Source organism: Lissotriton vulgaris, chromosome 2_1, assembly GCF_964263255.1.
Source record: "Lissotriton vulgaris chromosome 2_1, aLisVul1.2, whole genome shotgun sequence".
NCBI lineage: Eukaryota > Metazoa > Chordata > Amphibia > Caudata > Salamandridae > Lissotriton > Lissotriton vulgaris.
The window spans coordinates 750,126,737-750,144,250 of NC_141687.1; the positions used below are offsets into that span (position 1 = coordinate 750,126,737).

At 36.6% G+C, this 17,514-nt stretch overlaps 1 protein-coding gene across 2 annotated transcripts in view; it reads left to right on the forward strand.

The window, feature by feature from the left end:
• Positions 1-17,514, forward strand: part of LOC147731087 (uncharacterized) — a 654,619-nt gene that overhangs the window by 257,411 nt on the left and 379,694 nt on the right. The window contains exons 5-6 of one of the 2 annotated variants that reach the window (XM_086956053.1): positions 6,778-6,939; positions 7,036-7,260. In XM_086956053.1, coding sequence (XP_086812179.1) covers positions 6,778-6,939; positions 7,036-7,260 — 387 coding nt within the window. Of the gene's footprint in view, positions 1-6,777; positions 7,261-17,514 lie in introns of both variants that reach the window. The other variant, XM_086956052.1, reaches the window with a different exon arrangement.

Genomic DNA, 17,514 nt, shown 5'->3' on the forward strand with positions numbered 1-17,514 from the left:
GCAATAGCTGCCAGCGTTTCAGATTACTTATGTGTGACATTGTCATAATGTCAGTGTAATTATGAGTGACTTTCAACGACTTTGAGCAACATTTTCTCTAAGAGAGAAATCAAGCAACGAAGACAAGTGAAACATATATATATATATATACATATATATATATATATATATATATATATATATATATATATATATATATATATATATCCTACTGGCGATAGACAGAAGGTATCTATAGTTAGGATTGGCTACCATAGGAAATCCGCAACATTCTATTGGGAATAACTTTGGCGCCGGTTGAGGAATTTGCGTGTAATTTTCAAAATTTTGGCCAGCTCCGCTGCGCTCCTTCCTTGAAAGGTTCCGGGGGGTTCGTGAAGTGGGGGCTGAGAAAAAAGGGGGGTCCCAAAAGGTGTTTTCCCCATGTTAATTTCCATAGGACGTTCTGACAAGTCTACAGCCCGAACTGCTGAACGGAATTACACCAAACACTTGCAAAATTGTAGAGACTGGTACATTTGGTGAAAATTGCTCCAGTAGTTTTTATGAAAATTAACTTCAAAAACACATATATATCTGGGCGGAGCCTAACCACACATCTCATGGTGAAATCTGATTGGCTGTCAGTACTTCATCCAAGAAGTGTTGACAGCCATCCTGGGACCAATATAGATGATAGCACCTCATTAAAAAACATTGTAGTTAATAGATGGTTTTAGGACTTTAGTTACATTATAAATCATTTGTTGATGGTACCATACTCATTTTAGGAATTGTGGTGTGTTCTAAGGTGATTTTACCATGTGAAAAAGCCTTCTGCTGGGATATCATGAATCATGTTTGAAAGAAAACTATTATCTCATGCTTTTCTCACAGTGGTTTGGGAGGGGATCTAAAAGCTAAACTGAAAGCATATTTTCTGTAAATTCACATTATCTTTCTTAGTCATGTGAGAATGAAGTCTGACATTCTCAGTAAAATATGTACATCCAACAAGGACAGAGACTGTCAGTTGATTCCTGTGTTCTACTGCAGCCTCCTAGAGTGTTCTAAAGAACAACTAGAGTGCTAACAGTCCTACTTATTACAAAGGTATGGCACACCTGAAGCCATCTTGATTGGAATAAAGTGGTAACTTTTAAAACATTTAATTTAAAAAGGAACAAAATGAGGGGGTATATTTTGCCATAGAAAGTATGATTAGTGCTGCAGAAAGAAAAATTAGGGCACATTTTGAGTGACTTCTCAAATCCTCTTCAATTTCATTAAAAAATTCTGACATGCAGTCTCCCAAGATGGCCACCAGAGACAAAAGAGCCCAAATGTAGCCCAAATATCACCCAGATGTAGCCCAAGTGTAGCCCAAAGACAGAATGTCCCAGAGTGTTCTAAAGAACAACTAGAGCGCTAACAGTCTTATTTATGACAAAAGTATGGCACACCAGAAGCCATCTTGATTGGAATGAAGTGGTAAGTCTGAAAACATTTAATTTAAAAAGGAACACAATGAGGGGGTTCATTTTGCTATAGAAAGTATGATTAGTGCTTCAAAAAGAAAAATTAGGGCACATTTTGAGTGACTTCTCAAATCCTCTTCTATTTCATTAAAAACAATTCTGACATGCACACTGAAACATGCACTTTGAATACCAGCAGCAGACTTCCCTGGTGAGCAGTAGCTTTACTACAGTGATCTAATGATCAACTAGAGTGCTAACATTCAGAATTTATGGCAAATGTGTGACACATCTGAATGCCTTCTTGATGGAACCAAAGTAAACAAGCATTGAAAATGCAATAGATCTCACCCTCGTTTAAGTTAAAGCCATTCTGTTTGTAATGAGGTGGCTTTTTAGCTTTGCTTTAATTAGTGTTTTTAAAACTTTCATGTAAATAACATGCATATGTATGCATATATGTATATGTATGCATGCATTTATATTTGTATTTATATAGATATGCAGATTATATATGTTTGTATATGTATGTATGTATATATATATATATATATATATATATACACACATACATATATATATATATATGCATATGCATATATATGCATATATATATGTGTATATGTGTGCGTGTAGAGAGAGGTAGAGAGGTAGAGGTGTAGAGGTAGAGAGGTAGAGGTAGAGAGGTGGAGACTAGTAGAGGGAGAAGTAGAGAGAGGTAGAGAGGTAGAGAGTAGAGAGTGAGTAATAGAGAGTAGAGAGTGAGTAGTAGAGAGTAGTAGAGAACAGTAGAGAGAGTAGCAGAGAGTGAGTAGTAGAGAGTAGTAGAGTGAATAGTAGAGAGTAGTAGAGAGTGAGTAGTAGAGAGTGAGTGGTAGAGAGTAGTAGAGAGTAAGTAGAGTGAGTAGTAGAGAGTGAGTAGTAGAGAGTAGTAGAGAGTGAGTAGTAGAGAGTAGTTAAGAGTGAGTAGCAGAGAGAGAGAATAGTAGAGATTAGTAGAGAGTGAGTAGTATAGTGAGTATTAGAGAGTAGTAGAGAGAGAGAGTAGTAGAGAGTGAGTAGTAGAGAGTAGTAGAGAGTGAGTAGTAGAGTGAGTAGTAGAGAGTGAGTAGTAGAGTAGTAGAGAGTGAGTAGTAGAGAATGAGTAGTAGAGAGTGAGTATTAGAGAGTAGTGGAGTAGTAGAGAGGAAGTAGTAGAGAATAGTGGAGAATATTCCAAAGTTTGGCACAGCACCACTTGCACAATAAGTCCAATCAAATCATATCACTTAGAGTCCTTATTGAAACGCTGAATCTTGGTGTATATTCAAATGCTTTTATTTTCCTTAAGTTTATGTACCACAGCCATCCGACACGTTTCATTCTGTACAACAGAACTTCTTCAGGGCGTTCCTATTTCCTTCAAGTTATGTCGGTATCCTGTTGTCATATAACTAGATATTTCTTCCAAATGTTAGACGAGACGTAAGTACATTCTTATTCAAAGTGACTAGTTGTGAATTTTACCCACACAATTTGGGCAGACTTGAGTAATTTATAGCATCCTCAAAGTCAGTCTTTCAAAACTTCCAAAGAATAGGACATGATAATCCAAATCCAAATGTTTCTCAAGAAAAGTCATTTTCAATCGTTCGGAATATCGGCGTTTGGGCAGATATGACCCAGGGACCCCCAGTATGCAAGGGGAATTAGTCCCCCCTCTGCAAACGCGCCAGCGGCCTGCGTTCCAGAGAGGTGTAAAAAGGGGCATGGCCTCATTACACCTCTGTGCAATGCAGCCCCCTGGCGCATACTGGAGGTTCCAGGTGGGCTAGTTGGCCCCCAGGGATCGCTAGTATGCAAGAGGAATTAGTTCCCCCTCTTCAAACATGCACGGGGGCTGCGTCGCACAGAGGTGTAAAAAAGGGTGTGGCCTCATTCCACCTCTCTGCAATGCAGCCCCCTGGCGCATACTGGATGCTCCTGGTGGGCTAGTTGGCCCCCAGGGACCCCCAGTATGTAAGGGGAATTAATTCCCCCTCTGTAAATGCGGCAGGGGGCTGCGTTGCAGAGAGGTGTAAAAAGGGGCGTTGCTTCATTACACCTCTCTGCAATGCAGTCCCCTGGCGCATACTGGAGATTCCTGGTGGGATTTCAGGTCTTATATAGTTAGGAATTAGCATTAAAAAAAACCTTTGAAATTCACTGATCAAAACATAGGTTTCAGGCCTTATATAGTTAGGAATTAGCATTTAAGAAACCTTGCAAATTCACTGAAAAAACCATAGGTTTCAGGCCTTATATAGTTAGGAATTAGAATTTAAAAAACCTTTGAAATTCACTGAAAAAAACATAGGTTTCAGGCCTTATATAGTTAGGAATTAACATTTAAAAAAACTTTAAAATTCACTCAAAAAACTATAAGTTTTAGGAGTGTTATAGTTAGCTGGACATTTCACTCATACAAAACCATTGAAATTGCTCCTATATAGTCAGTTGTACGAACTATATTTCGTGCACCCGCAATCCACTGCTGATGATGTCACATATTACATCATTCATGACATGGTCAGTGACATCACTGATGACATCTCAAATGACATCACTAATGACATCACTGATGACATCATCCACGTGACAATCACATACACCTTTTCATACACTAGTAAAATCTTTCATCACTCTTTGTAAAATACAGAGTATCATATTTGAATCCATTGTTACAGCAATACAAGTATCTAAAAACCCACTCAGTGATTCATAGATGTATACACACATCTAATCACTTACCTGTAGATTCACTCATACATGCTGTCAATGAACAATAGAACACTATCAAAAATACTTATACACATACAACGAAATTACACACCAGCACACATCCTATTCACATATGAAGTCATCCTACTCACTTATGCAACTAATGGATCATACTTACATATTTACTTAGCTACACACTTATACAAACACAACTTCATCTATTCACTTAGATAGTAAGTCATACTTAGTGAATTATAAAATCATTATTACAAGTATAAAGTTATCCATACAGTCACTCACACAATCATTGAGTCTTATGTATACTTATTTATATACAACAACTGACACATACACTGCCTTTTATGTTTCTAGTTTATTGGACATGTACCATTGAGAAATATATTTGCTCATCACAACACCCATAAAGATATTCACTCACCCAAACAACTGTTAGAACATGTAGTTTTAACTTCATATATCTAGTGAATCAACTATTCACACATCTTTGGGCAGTCACATACCCCCCACCGAACCACACACACATTCACTCTCCCATACAAATACTCAGTTAACTAATCAATAACTAATATAGACTTTCACATAGCTAGTAACCAACTGGATAACCAGTTTACACAACAACTGACAAAGTGATACAGATATTCAAACAGTTAGGTCACTATCCACTATATTTAGTAAGACACTAAAAAATTGGTCAAGTAAACAGTCAAATACACTGATACTAAATCCTCCATCCAAATATTTATTTGTATATATCCACTCATTCTTCAATGCAAATTGCTATATATATAATGCATATTTAAATAACAAAGCAAACCACATTCACTGGATGATGTAATCAGTGATGTCATCAGTGATGTCATTTGAGATGTCATCAGTGATGTCACTGACCATGTCATGAATGATGTAATATATGACATCATCAGCAGTGGATTGCGGGTGCGCGAAATATAGTTAGTACAACTAACTATATAGGAGCAATTTCAATGGTTTTGTATGAGTGAAATGTCCAGCTAACTATAACACCCCTAAAACTTATAGTTTTTTGAGTGAATTTTAAAGGTTTTTTAAATGCTAATTCCTAACTATATAAGGCCTGAAACCTATGTTTTTTTCAGTGAATATATATATATATATATATATATATATATATATATCAGGAACGCTGCCTTCGCCACTCCACAGAATTGCCTATTAGCAAGCATATATATATATATCTATCAGAAATGACACACATTTGAGCAACTAGAACCCCTAAGAGATCTTAAAACTTCTGCAAAGCACCAGAAAAGTTGCTGCGAAGTTTGCAGACTGCTTAATTGTTTCATTTTGGTGATTTTAGTGTGTATATGAGCAGGTCTACTGCGATTTTGCGGCAGCAGTGATTATTGCATAGTTTTAGATTTGCCACATAAGCCATCATCTGCTGCCTAAGCTGCCGATTTTAGCCCCCCAACATTTTTTTCTAGCTCAAACAGTTCAAAAGTTAGTAAAAACAGTGTGAGACATGTTGCCATGTGGTGGAACGCCTTTTGCGAAGATTGACCAATCAATTTTATGTAGCTTATTGCTATATTTGGTTGCTAAACTGATGCCCAGACACTGTTAACAAGCTTAAAAATGATAAAATAATGAAGTAGTACATTCACAAAATGTGCTGCATAATTTGCCTTTTCTTGTCGCATAATTTGCTCAACCCTGCTGCATAATTTGACCCTTCCCTGCCGCATATTATAGATATTGTGAACCAATTGGAACAAGGCCACCAGTCTCACCAAGAAAGGGCAAGCTGAAGCTATTTAAGTAGAATGTCACTCATTATTAAACAGAAATTTTGAAAATTTTATAGATAAGCAATCTGAAACCTTGGAGAAATGAAATCCAGAGATTGTCCGAGGATTTGAGGGGGGCTGGGGCCTGAGAGAGGCGGGGCTGCTGAAAGCCTAAGAACCTACGAGAACTTCTGTGTATAGTAAATCATAATCCATCAGCTATCAATGTTGTGGGGTCTGTGGTGATGCGTGGCTGATATGAATATTTCAAGGGCACCCAGATATTGCTGGGTATAGAAGCTGGTGGCAATAGTTCTGAATGCAGTCCCATATGCTTACAACAATATAGAAGAGAGTCCAGCCGTTGCTTGAACTCTAGTCAACTACTCCTGCCCCAAGAGCAAGCCAGTGCGACAAACGTTATGTGTGGTGCGAAGATCTCTCCCCAGCAGCGTTGTTTTAGGGCCAATATGAGAGGACTCCGCTGCATGTCCAGGCTAAGTATGGGAAGTCAACCTTGGGCACCCCATACCTAGCTCTGCTTAGGAACCCACGGAGATCAAACATCCTTAGCGCTGTGTGGGGTTCGGTAAGCCCTCTGCGAAAATGAGTATGTATTATAATTTTTATTAAATTGCTCGAAGAGACTAGGCAAGCTTGGATGCTGCAACATCTACAGGCATACATGTGGATCTTCTCTCCCTTCCCATTCAGTCCTAGCGGGGCACTTTTCGTTTTGCATGTTCTTTTTCTAATGACATCAGTTGATTTCCATTTTGCTTTCCTTTCAGTTGCACCAAAAGTAACAGAAATCATTGGTAATGAAGATTTATTCCATGAGGAAAAAACGACTTTGTCTTGTCAAATCACCGGTTTCCGGCCAAAGCCTATAACTGTCATTTTCTCATCTGAGCAAGGAGGAAAGAAGACGTCTAAAGTTTATTGTTGGCCAAGTGAAAGAAATGCCACCACGCCTGGTATAAATAACCTGGAAACACTAATTTGTTTTTGCCCAAATCAAAGAAATACTGGTGCTAATGATATTGCAGCCTCCAAGTCTCTTATTAATAACCAAGAAGTGCCTATACTTTTGGATTTGAATAACTGGCAAGCAAATATTGAAGCTCACAGTGATGGGACCTATAGCCTTTCATGCAAGATTTTAATTGTTCCTGATGTAGACGAACATAATGGAGCAGAACTCTGCCTGACTATAAAGCATATTGGCCTGGCAGAACCTATTGAACAAAAGCGTCGGTTAAAAGTTGTTGGAAGTAAGTATATTTGCTATGAGTTTTACATTTTTTAAGATATTGTTTTGTGTGGGATATTAGTTAAATCGATTTGACCTATTTTATTAACTAGAGTATTTAGATTTTTAAATTCAAATAATACCATACATTTCATGATAGAAGTTAGCCAAGGAATGTAATTTTGCTTTTCAAATTTGGTTTAAAGGATTGTCTAAACATTGTTGCTTTCATTTTCAGATTGCTTTGAATCATAATTTATTTTCCCTGTTCACTCCTCTAAGCACCTCGCTTTTTAGATGTTATATTTCTGTTGACTGCTTTTCTGCAGATACCTCTACCCATGAATATTCTCCGTGTGCCAGACTTAAGCCTGAAACCTTACCCCTGGCAATATCTCTCCAGCTTTGCTAAATGGCTGCATGCAGCTCTGGCCCAGCCTTGCCTGTTCAAGATGTGAAGACATGGGACATATAAGGCACTGACTAAAGCACTAGCATCAGTTCCTGTTTTACCATGCCTCATTGTATTGGCTCCTTAGCTCCGCCCGGCGTATCACTGCCAAAATGTCTAATCTTTAGAGCCTTTAAAAGAGGTATTTACCATAGTTACCATCAATATTTTAAACCCAGTGACAGATGCTGAAAGATGCCCTCATCAGAAGCATGTGACATTTGCATGTGGTGTATGAATTCAAACATGACCTTCAGATATTCTTGATGTACCAAATGCCATCAGAGAGTGAGAGGCCAAATTATTTTTATTCAAGGCCTACGTGGACACACCAAAGTGATCCCCTTAAGGTAAGCCTCTAGAAAAGGAAAAATGAACAATCTTCAAAGAGACCTTCCCACAAAACATAAAAACATATGTAGCCAAAGTCTTCTTCCTTAAGGAAATGACTCAACGCCTTTCCCTGATGTTTGTGTATTCAACAGGAGAAAATTAAACTGGAGTTCTGACTCAATTAGCCAATTCAGCCCTGTTCGAAGTCTTTTAACTCTCTAAGCTACGCAAATTTAGGATGGCCATGTAACCTAGGATGCTATTTTATCAAGGTGGGCATGTTTCAGAGGGTTAAATAATTGAAGCTTCTCCAACCCTGATGCAGCTCACCTCCATGCCTCCACAACCTTTATCTTGGTGCTATTTCTGAGGAAGAGTGCACTTTCTAAAAACCCAACAACCCAATGCTTTCATCGCTGCTTGCGATTTTGCTTCCTCTGGAGCTAATTTTAGTGTCACTTCTACCTTGGAAGTGGATTGATATTACCTGAGTGGCAAAATTTAAGGTTTGCACTTGTTTTGCTGGATATCCTCAGGCTGAGCACCTCTTTGGGACACTATAAAGTGTCGAGATGAAAATTCGTTTTGGACCTGATTCCTATGCTCTTGCCATACCTGACAAGAACACACAGAGCATGATGACTCAAAGGCCATCATCCTTATTGAAAGAGGGGAAAAGGTTTTCAGCCTCTATCTAGACTTTCAAAACCCAAATTTCTTGTCCCACAGACCCTTCTTTCGTGGTACGAAAATTGGCAGCTGCATTAACAATTTTGACCACTACTGAGGCCAAACCATACACTGTGACAGGAATCTTGCAACTTTTCTCTGGAATCCCAGAACCTCTGGTAGCTACTATTGAATGGCGTGCTGGCTGCATGGTAGAAATTGTACAAGATCCAGCAGTCCGCAGGCAAATTTTATAGACACATTGCCAAAGGGAGCATCGTAAAAAATAAAATATCTCGATACATAACTTAAATGTTCAGCAGTCCAAAAACAATAGTGGAGGGCTGTCATATAATTCTAATCCTTTTCACTATTTTATTCAGTCCATTTCGAATACTTGAGCTAATATCTGTTTATCACAAAAGTTTTTATTCTTCATATCGATAATTCTCAGCCCAGGCCAATGCTTTTCGTCCAATAAAATGGACTTCATCATGGCTGCGAGAATCATGCAAAAACATCCAATAAATAAAAACGTATTTAAAAAAAACTACAATACCAGCCAACACATTTTGCCTCAACTGCCACCACATATGGACTGACTAATTAAAAAAACAAAATCTGAACTATCTTTGACATCAAATGATATGAAGTCTGTAATTAAATATTTCATTAAAATTTCCTGTATCCACTTATGGGTGCTAGAGTTCACTCTCATGCAGAGCAATTTGAGAATATATGCTTCAGCTCTTGTCCACGTCAACAGTGCGCCAAGCCATGGTTTGAGCCCAGGAGGGGCAGGAGCCTTCCATGCCATGGCTATGTGACATTTAAACAACACAAATGTTAGATCAAAGAAGCAATGAAAGTGTTTATTCCCCCTGATCTGTGGGCGTAATTCCAACAGGCAAGAGTCAGGAGAAGGAGTAAGGGAATATGAAGACAGTTCAGATACCATGGTTGTCACTTCCTGCGATACCAGATGCAGCACCGCCCAGGACCACACCATATGAAAGAAATCAGCATTCAGTTGTTCGCAACGGGGGCGTTTGGGCGAGTGCAACGGGAACATGCATGGTATGCGGCGAGGCAACAGGTAGGTCTGGTGCACATCATTCAATTGAGTGAAACGGAATTTAGATTTTCGGGAGGTTCCCTTCAACGTCTGAAGGGCCCGAGTCCAAGACACTTCCATCTGGCATCTGGAGATGCTGGAGCACAGCTTCACATTTTGCATGTGCTCCGGCTGCACTAAGCGGCAAGGGAAGGTTCAGAGAGGTATAAAGGGACGTGATGGTATGCCCTGTGCCCACTGCGGGGTATTGTGTGCAGTATCTCTGAAATAATTGGTTCTGCATCCCCAGCATTCTAGGTGTCTCGCAATACATGCTGTCTGGCGTGATAGGTCAAGAATTGACCAGCCCCAGGCCATAAGTGTCCTACATGGCCTACAAGGGCAAGATATTCCCCTCTTTGCAAAATTCCTGTGTTTTCGATTTCCTTGGCCTTCTAGGGAGCAATGGCAATGTGCTGGAGCATGTCCTTTAAGCTCTGCAACTCCCAAATGGTGATTACAGGAGAATAAGGAAGATGGGGCCCTCTGAAATGCACAAACCAGCACCAACAGGCATTGGCTACTGTCCTCTGGTGCATCTCTCCCTGTGGGTGGATGGCAAAGTCAGAGAGCCAGGTAAAGGTACCGACCCCGCGCAGCATGTTCCTAATGAGCGGTGATTCAGGACTATCTGGTGCATGCAACAATGCCAGCGGCCATTGTAGTTGCGCTGCAGTGTAATATAGTATATGAGTGGTAGGGCGGCAAAGAAGTAAGCAGTCGTGGTAGTACTAACATTTTAGAAATGGCCTATCATCCCAGCGGATATAAGGGCAACGAGCGGCAAAAGGGCAGGGTCAGACCGGTTGAGCTAACAGCATTGTCAAGGTTGCTGCCTTGTCGATCATTCTCGTGTGATATATCCACGCACTTAGGTACTTGAAGGTGTTGTGACACCACTGTAGGGGTAGGGTATTAAAATATCGATTACAAAAATATAGTTGACATAAATATAGTTGTAAAAATATTGTTTACAAAAATATCGACTCCCTATACTTAAACAGGTAAGTACATAAATATCTACTCAAAAATATCGTTGTAATAAATATCGATGTAAAAAATATCGACTTTTTAAATTAATTAAAATTACATTAAATAATAAATAAATATAAGTACTATTAACAAAATATATTACATTACTTTTATTTTTTATCTATTTAAAAAAAATTAACTACACTTTTTCATTATAAACTTAATAAATATGTACATATACATATATTTAACACATTACTTTATATAAAAACAATAATACATACATATAATTAAAATATACAATATATTATTAGTTAAAACATTTGATAGCGTAGGTGTAAAGATTACTATTCCCACTCCAGAGGGTGCAACAGTAGGGAAAGCGTTGGATAGCATAGGGGTAAAAAGTACTATTCCCACTCCAGAGGGTGCAACAGTAGGGAAAGCGTTGGATAGCGTAGGGGTAAAAATTACTATTCCCACTCCAGAGGGTGCAACAGTAGGGAAAGCGTTGGATAGCGTAGGGGTAAAAATTACTATTCCCACTCCAGAGGGTGCAACAGTAGGGAAAGCGTTGGATAGCGTAGGAGTAAAAATTACTATTCCCACTCCAGAGGGTGCGACAGTAGGGAAAGCGTTGGATAGTGTAGGGGTAAAAATTACTATTCCCACTCCAGAGGGTGCAACAGTAGGGAAAGCGTTGGATAGTGTAGGTGTAAAAATTACTAAATGTATTTAGTCATTTATAAAATAACATTTTTTTTTATTTAATTAATCATTAATTAAATAATTATTCAATTAAAATGTAATTAATTTACTACATTTTCACTAAAAAATTCCAGTACACACACCTAAAATTAATTAAACAATTAACATAATTAATTACATAATTATTAATCAATTAACTAATTGAAATTAATTAACTATTATTTATTACACTATTTATATTCATTTAAAACATTAATTAATCTATTATTTTATTATATTTAAATTACTTCCCACCCTACTCCCCTATAAACCCACAACCCACTACGGAACTATTAACACTAAATTCAACATAAAATACATTATTAACTAATAAAATACTACAAAAAATACTGCTTTGACAACAAATACTCATTAAAAACACTACATTACTTATAATTATTTAAAAAACGATATTTTTGTAAACTATGCTTTTGTAAACGATATTTATTACAACTATATTAATGTTATCGATATTACTTACCTGTCTGTCGATATTCTGGTCAGACTATATTTTTGTCATCGATATTTCTTCCTGTAGATATTTTTGCGGCGATATTTAGGTTAGTCGATATTTTTACGACGATATTCCCGTTCCGTACCCACTGCAGGGGACTCCTCATGAGCTCAACCCGTTGTATGGGCTGTCTGGGCGCTAGGGGTTATAGACAGGATTTGGGCCAGTTCACATATAGGCTGGAGACGTCCGAAGTAAGCTCACTAAATCAGAGTGTGCAGAGCACACATCACAAAGGTATATGAGTGTGTCATCCGCATACAGATCACATACCATTCACATAAAGTTACATTCACAATGGTCAACCCATTATTTCATTGATTTTTATTATAAGGATAGACAACTGTACTCATAATCGCAGTGACTACAGTAAAGTATTGTATCAACACATATGTCTCTTGGTAAAAAAAAAGTTTCAGATCTTACTATATCTACCCCACAGTTCATGGTAATTCACATAGTAACCAAGGACTTAACTAATGATTTTCTTTTAAACTGGGCATTTATAAATTATATAATGCTTCTCCTGATAAATAACAACTTCATATACATTTTGCAGCAGTAAGTTTGCACATTATCACCCTCTTGATATTAAAGGTATAGAATCACTGCCACTTCCAACTTACAATTTAGTAGTCATGATGCCTTCATTCCTTCCACCTCAGGGATCATAATGCAAGTTCTTTTGGGAAACACCATCACCATCCATTATATATAACAAACAGAGTTTAATATCTGATACTGCCCTGTATTAGGAGAAAATATAACTTAGGAAGTGGTCTCAGAGACGGATCACTGACATAATATAGAATGCCAAAATATCGACCTACCAAACTATCGAGGTAAAAATATAGAATGCCAAAATATCGACCTCCTATCTTCAAACAGGTAAGTACAAAAATATCGAATCAAAAATATCGATGTAAAAAATACAGTTAGTCAAAATATCGATTTTTTTAAATGCTTTAAATTAATTAAAAATTAATGAAATAATAAATATAATGAACTTAAACATACTTAAAATACTTAAATAACCTTACAATTAATAAATAATGAATGTAAGTAAAAAAATCCATACAAATTGATTTGTTAATACATATATATATATAAACGTAATATTAATAAAAAAAATTACAATATTTTTACCGTAGGATAGCGGAAAGTGTAAAATGTAATATTACCACTCCAGTGAGTGCAACAGTAGGGAAAGCGTTGGATAGCATAGGGGTAAAAATTACTATTCCCACTCCAGAGAGGGCAACAGTAGGGAAAGCGTTGGATAGCGTAGGGGTAAAAAATACTATTCCAACTCCAGAGAGTGCAACAGTAGGGAAAGCGCTGGATAGCGTAGGGGTAAAAATTACTATTCCATCTCCATAGAGTGCAACAGTAGGGAAAGCGCTGGATAGCGTAGGGGTACAAATTACTATTCCCACTCGACAGAGTTCAACAGTAGGGAAAGCGTTGGATAGCGTAGGGGTAAAAATTACTATTCCCACTCCAGAGAGTGCAACAGTAGGGAAAGCATTGGATAGCGTAGGGGTAAAAATTACTATTCCCACTCCAGAGAGTGCAACAGTAGGGAAAGCGTTGGATAGCGTAGGGGTAAAAATTACTATTGCCACTCCAGAGAGTGCAACAGTAGGGAAAGCGTTGGATAGCGTAGGTGTAAAAATTACTATTCCAACTCAAGACAGTGCAACAGTAAGGAAAGTGTTGGATAGCGTAGGGGTAAAAATTACTATTCCAACTCCAGAGAGTGCAACAGTAGGGAAAGCGCAGGATAGCATAGGGGTAAAAATTACTATTCGCACTCCAGAGAGTGCAACAGTAGGGAAAACGTTGGATAGCGTAGAGGTAAAAATTACTATTCCCACTCCATAGAGTGCAACAGTAGGGAAAGCGTTGGATAGCGTAGGGGTAAAAATTACTATTCCAACTCCAGAGAGTGCAACAGTAGGGAAAGCGCTGGATAGCGTAGAGGTAAAAATTACTATTCCCACTCCACAGAAAGCAACAGTAGGGAAAGCATTGGATAGCGTAGGGGTAAAAATTACTATTCCCACTCCAGAGAGTGCAACAGTAGGGAAAGCGTTGGAAAGCGTAGCGGTAAAAATTACTATTCCCACTCCAGAGAGTGCAACAGTAGGGAAAGCGTTGGATACCGTAGGGGTAAAAATTACTATTCCCGCTCCAGAGAGTGTAACAGTAGGGAAAGCATTGGATAGCGTAGGGATAAAATTTACTAATCCCACTCCAGAGAGTGCAACAGTAGGGAAATCGTTGGATAGCGTAGGGGTAAAAATTACTATTCCCACTCCAGTGAGTGCAACAGTAGGGAAAGTAAATACTTCATATATAAATAAAAATAAAATAAATAATAATACCAATTACAAATTAATTAAAATACTTAACACTTTTATATAATATATTAATTAATCAATTAAAAATGCAAATAAAAATTAATCAATAAAAATAATGACCTACTAATACAAATTATTTACCAATTAACAATAAATTAATTAACAATTAGAAAATAATTAAAAATGTGATAAAATAAAAAAAAAAATAGAATTACTTAGATTTAAATTACTCCCCACCCTATTCCCCTATAAACCCACAACCCACTACATAAACTAAATTAATAAAATGAACATAATTATCAATTAATAAATTAATTACAATTAATTACCCATTATATTTTAATTAATATTTAATTAACTATTATTTCACAAAAATACCAATAAATAAATTAACATATTTAATTAATTAGAATTAAATTACTTCCCACCCTATTCCCCTATAAACCCACAACCCGCTACAGAAAATAAATTACTAAAATAAACATAATTATCAAGCAATCAATTAATTAAAAATAATTACCAATTATATTTAAATTAATTACCAATTAAGAATTAATTAACAATCAATTCAGAATAAATACCAATAAATAAATTAACATATTTATTAATTATAATTAAATTACTTCCCACCCTATTCCCCTATAAAAAAACAACCCGCTACAGAAAGTAAATTACTAAAATTAACATAATTATCAATAAATCAATTATTAAAAATAATTACCAAGTATATTTTAATTAATTACCAATTAATAATTAATTAAGAATTAATTAAAAATAAATGCCAAAAATAAATTTATATATTTAATTAATTATAATTAAATTACTTCTCACCCTATTCCCCTACAAACCCAGAACCTGCTACAGAAAATACATTACTAAAATTAACACAATTATCAATTAATCAATTAATAAAAAATAATCACCAATTATATTTTAATTAATTACCAATTAATAATTAATTAACAATCAATTCAGAAGAAATACCAATAAATAAATGAACATATTTAATTAATTATAATTAAATTACTTCCCATCGTATTCCCATATAAACCCACAACCCGCTACAGAATTATATTAAGCAAAAATTAAATACCATAAAAATAATTCATTAATATAAATAATTAAATAAATATACACTTTTCAAACATATACTAACATAAAAAAACACTTTAAAAATTGATATTAACTTACTTACCTCAAATTCTATATTTTTGTAGTCTATATTCTGTCCATTCTATATTTTTGTAGTCTATATTCTGTCCATTTTATATTTTTGTAGTCTAGTTTCTGTCCATTCTATATGTTTGTAGTCTATATTCTGTCCATTCTATATTTTTTAATTCGATATTAATGCTATCCTATTCGATATTTTTGTAGTCTATATTCTGTCCAGTCGATATTCTGTCCATTCTATATTTTTTAATCGATATTAATGCAAATCGATAATAAAAACTCGATATTTTGACTGTATACCCTCAGAGACAGGATATCTCACAGTGATAGTGCCCAGAAGGTGGAAAGCTATTGGTGAGGGTTGATGCTCTGAACGTTCTCTCTCTCTAGAGGATTGAAATTGAGATCTTCATTTTAAAGGGATAAACGATTTCTCCAGATTAGGATGTCCCTGTTTGAGGCCTGTGATGAAGAGATGCAAGCAGGAAATGTCCCCTGTTTAGTGCCATGCTCCTCCCCCTCAACGGTTCCTGGTGGATGCCTTGCATTCAGTTGTTCACATGGTCTTCTTTATGCATTTCCTGTGATGTTACGTCTTTAGAAGGTCGTAACGACGGTGTGAGAGACAACGCTTATGGATGTGAGCGATCAAAAACAGTTATAAATTTTGACTAAGCTATACTAGTGCCCCGAAAAATTAGAAAACAACTATATCTAACTAATCTACTTCCAGAAAAGATTATAAATAGTATTCTGTACACAAAGGTTAATTCTCACTTGTCTTCCAGTAATCAAATTTGTCATCATATTAAAGATATTAATGAATATGAAGACATACACTTATGTGGAATTATAGAGCCCTAAAAAAAAAGAAAAATACCCAAAAACACATGTTGGCTGCGGCTGTAAGACCAATTGTGTATGAATTAATACAAAACAGTTATGAAAAGGAATATCCAGTACAAATGGTGCCATCTGTGTCCAATGATTTTGGATCTATTAATGGACTGTGACTCTGTGACTCAAAGCAATTTCAGAGACAACTAACCAAGCGTATTATGATTTTATAAAAACAAAAATTGAGATGTTTAAGTGTTGTTAATACTGAAGACAGTCCAAATTGGTTGTTTTTAACAAATAGCTCACTGTTTGTGGGGACTGGGTTCACAATAATTTTAAATTGATATCAAAGTATCTGTTATATTTTATTTCCACATAAAGCGATAAAAACTTATTTGAATGTGCACTACTCATCGTGATCCTCCCAGACTAGATTAGGAGGATTTGGTACTTCTATCTATTGGAAATCAGCACCCTGACACCTTTTCCTCTCTTGCACAGTGTGAACCTCATGTTTTCTATCAATAAATCAGCAGTGTCAGAATATTTGAAAGGTTCAATCAGGCCCTAATATACTATTTCCACTCTCTTCTTTATATTCTCTTTCTACAGTTTCTAACTTTTGAGTTTGGCGGACAGGTTACTCCATCTCAAACATGATGGATATCTTCTCTGCCTTGTTACAAGTACATTATATCCCATGGTACTTGTAATAAGGCATCCCAGGTGTTGGACCTGGTCTTTCAGCAGGGCTATTCCCAAACATTTTGCCATCCTCTGCCTACTTTGTGACCCTCTTTTTGTTGGTTTTAGGAGTCTGGGCACTTTGCCACAGCTAATCAGTGCTAAAGTGCATGTACTCCCACCCTAAACATGGTATGATAGGTTTACACCTGTTTGGCATATTTGATTTACGTGTAAGTCCCTTGTAAAGTGGTATACCATATGACCAGACCTGTAAATTAAATGGTACTAGTGTGCCTGCAGCACTGCTTGTGCCACCCACAGAAGTAGCCTTTCAAACCTGACTCAGGCCTGCCATTGCAAGAGCCAATGTGCGCAGTCCACTGCCACTTTGACTTAGCATTTTAAACTACCGC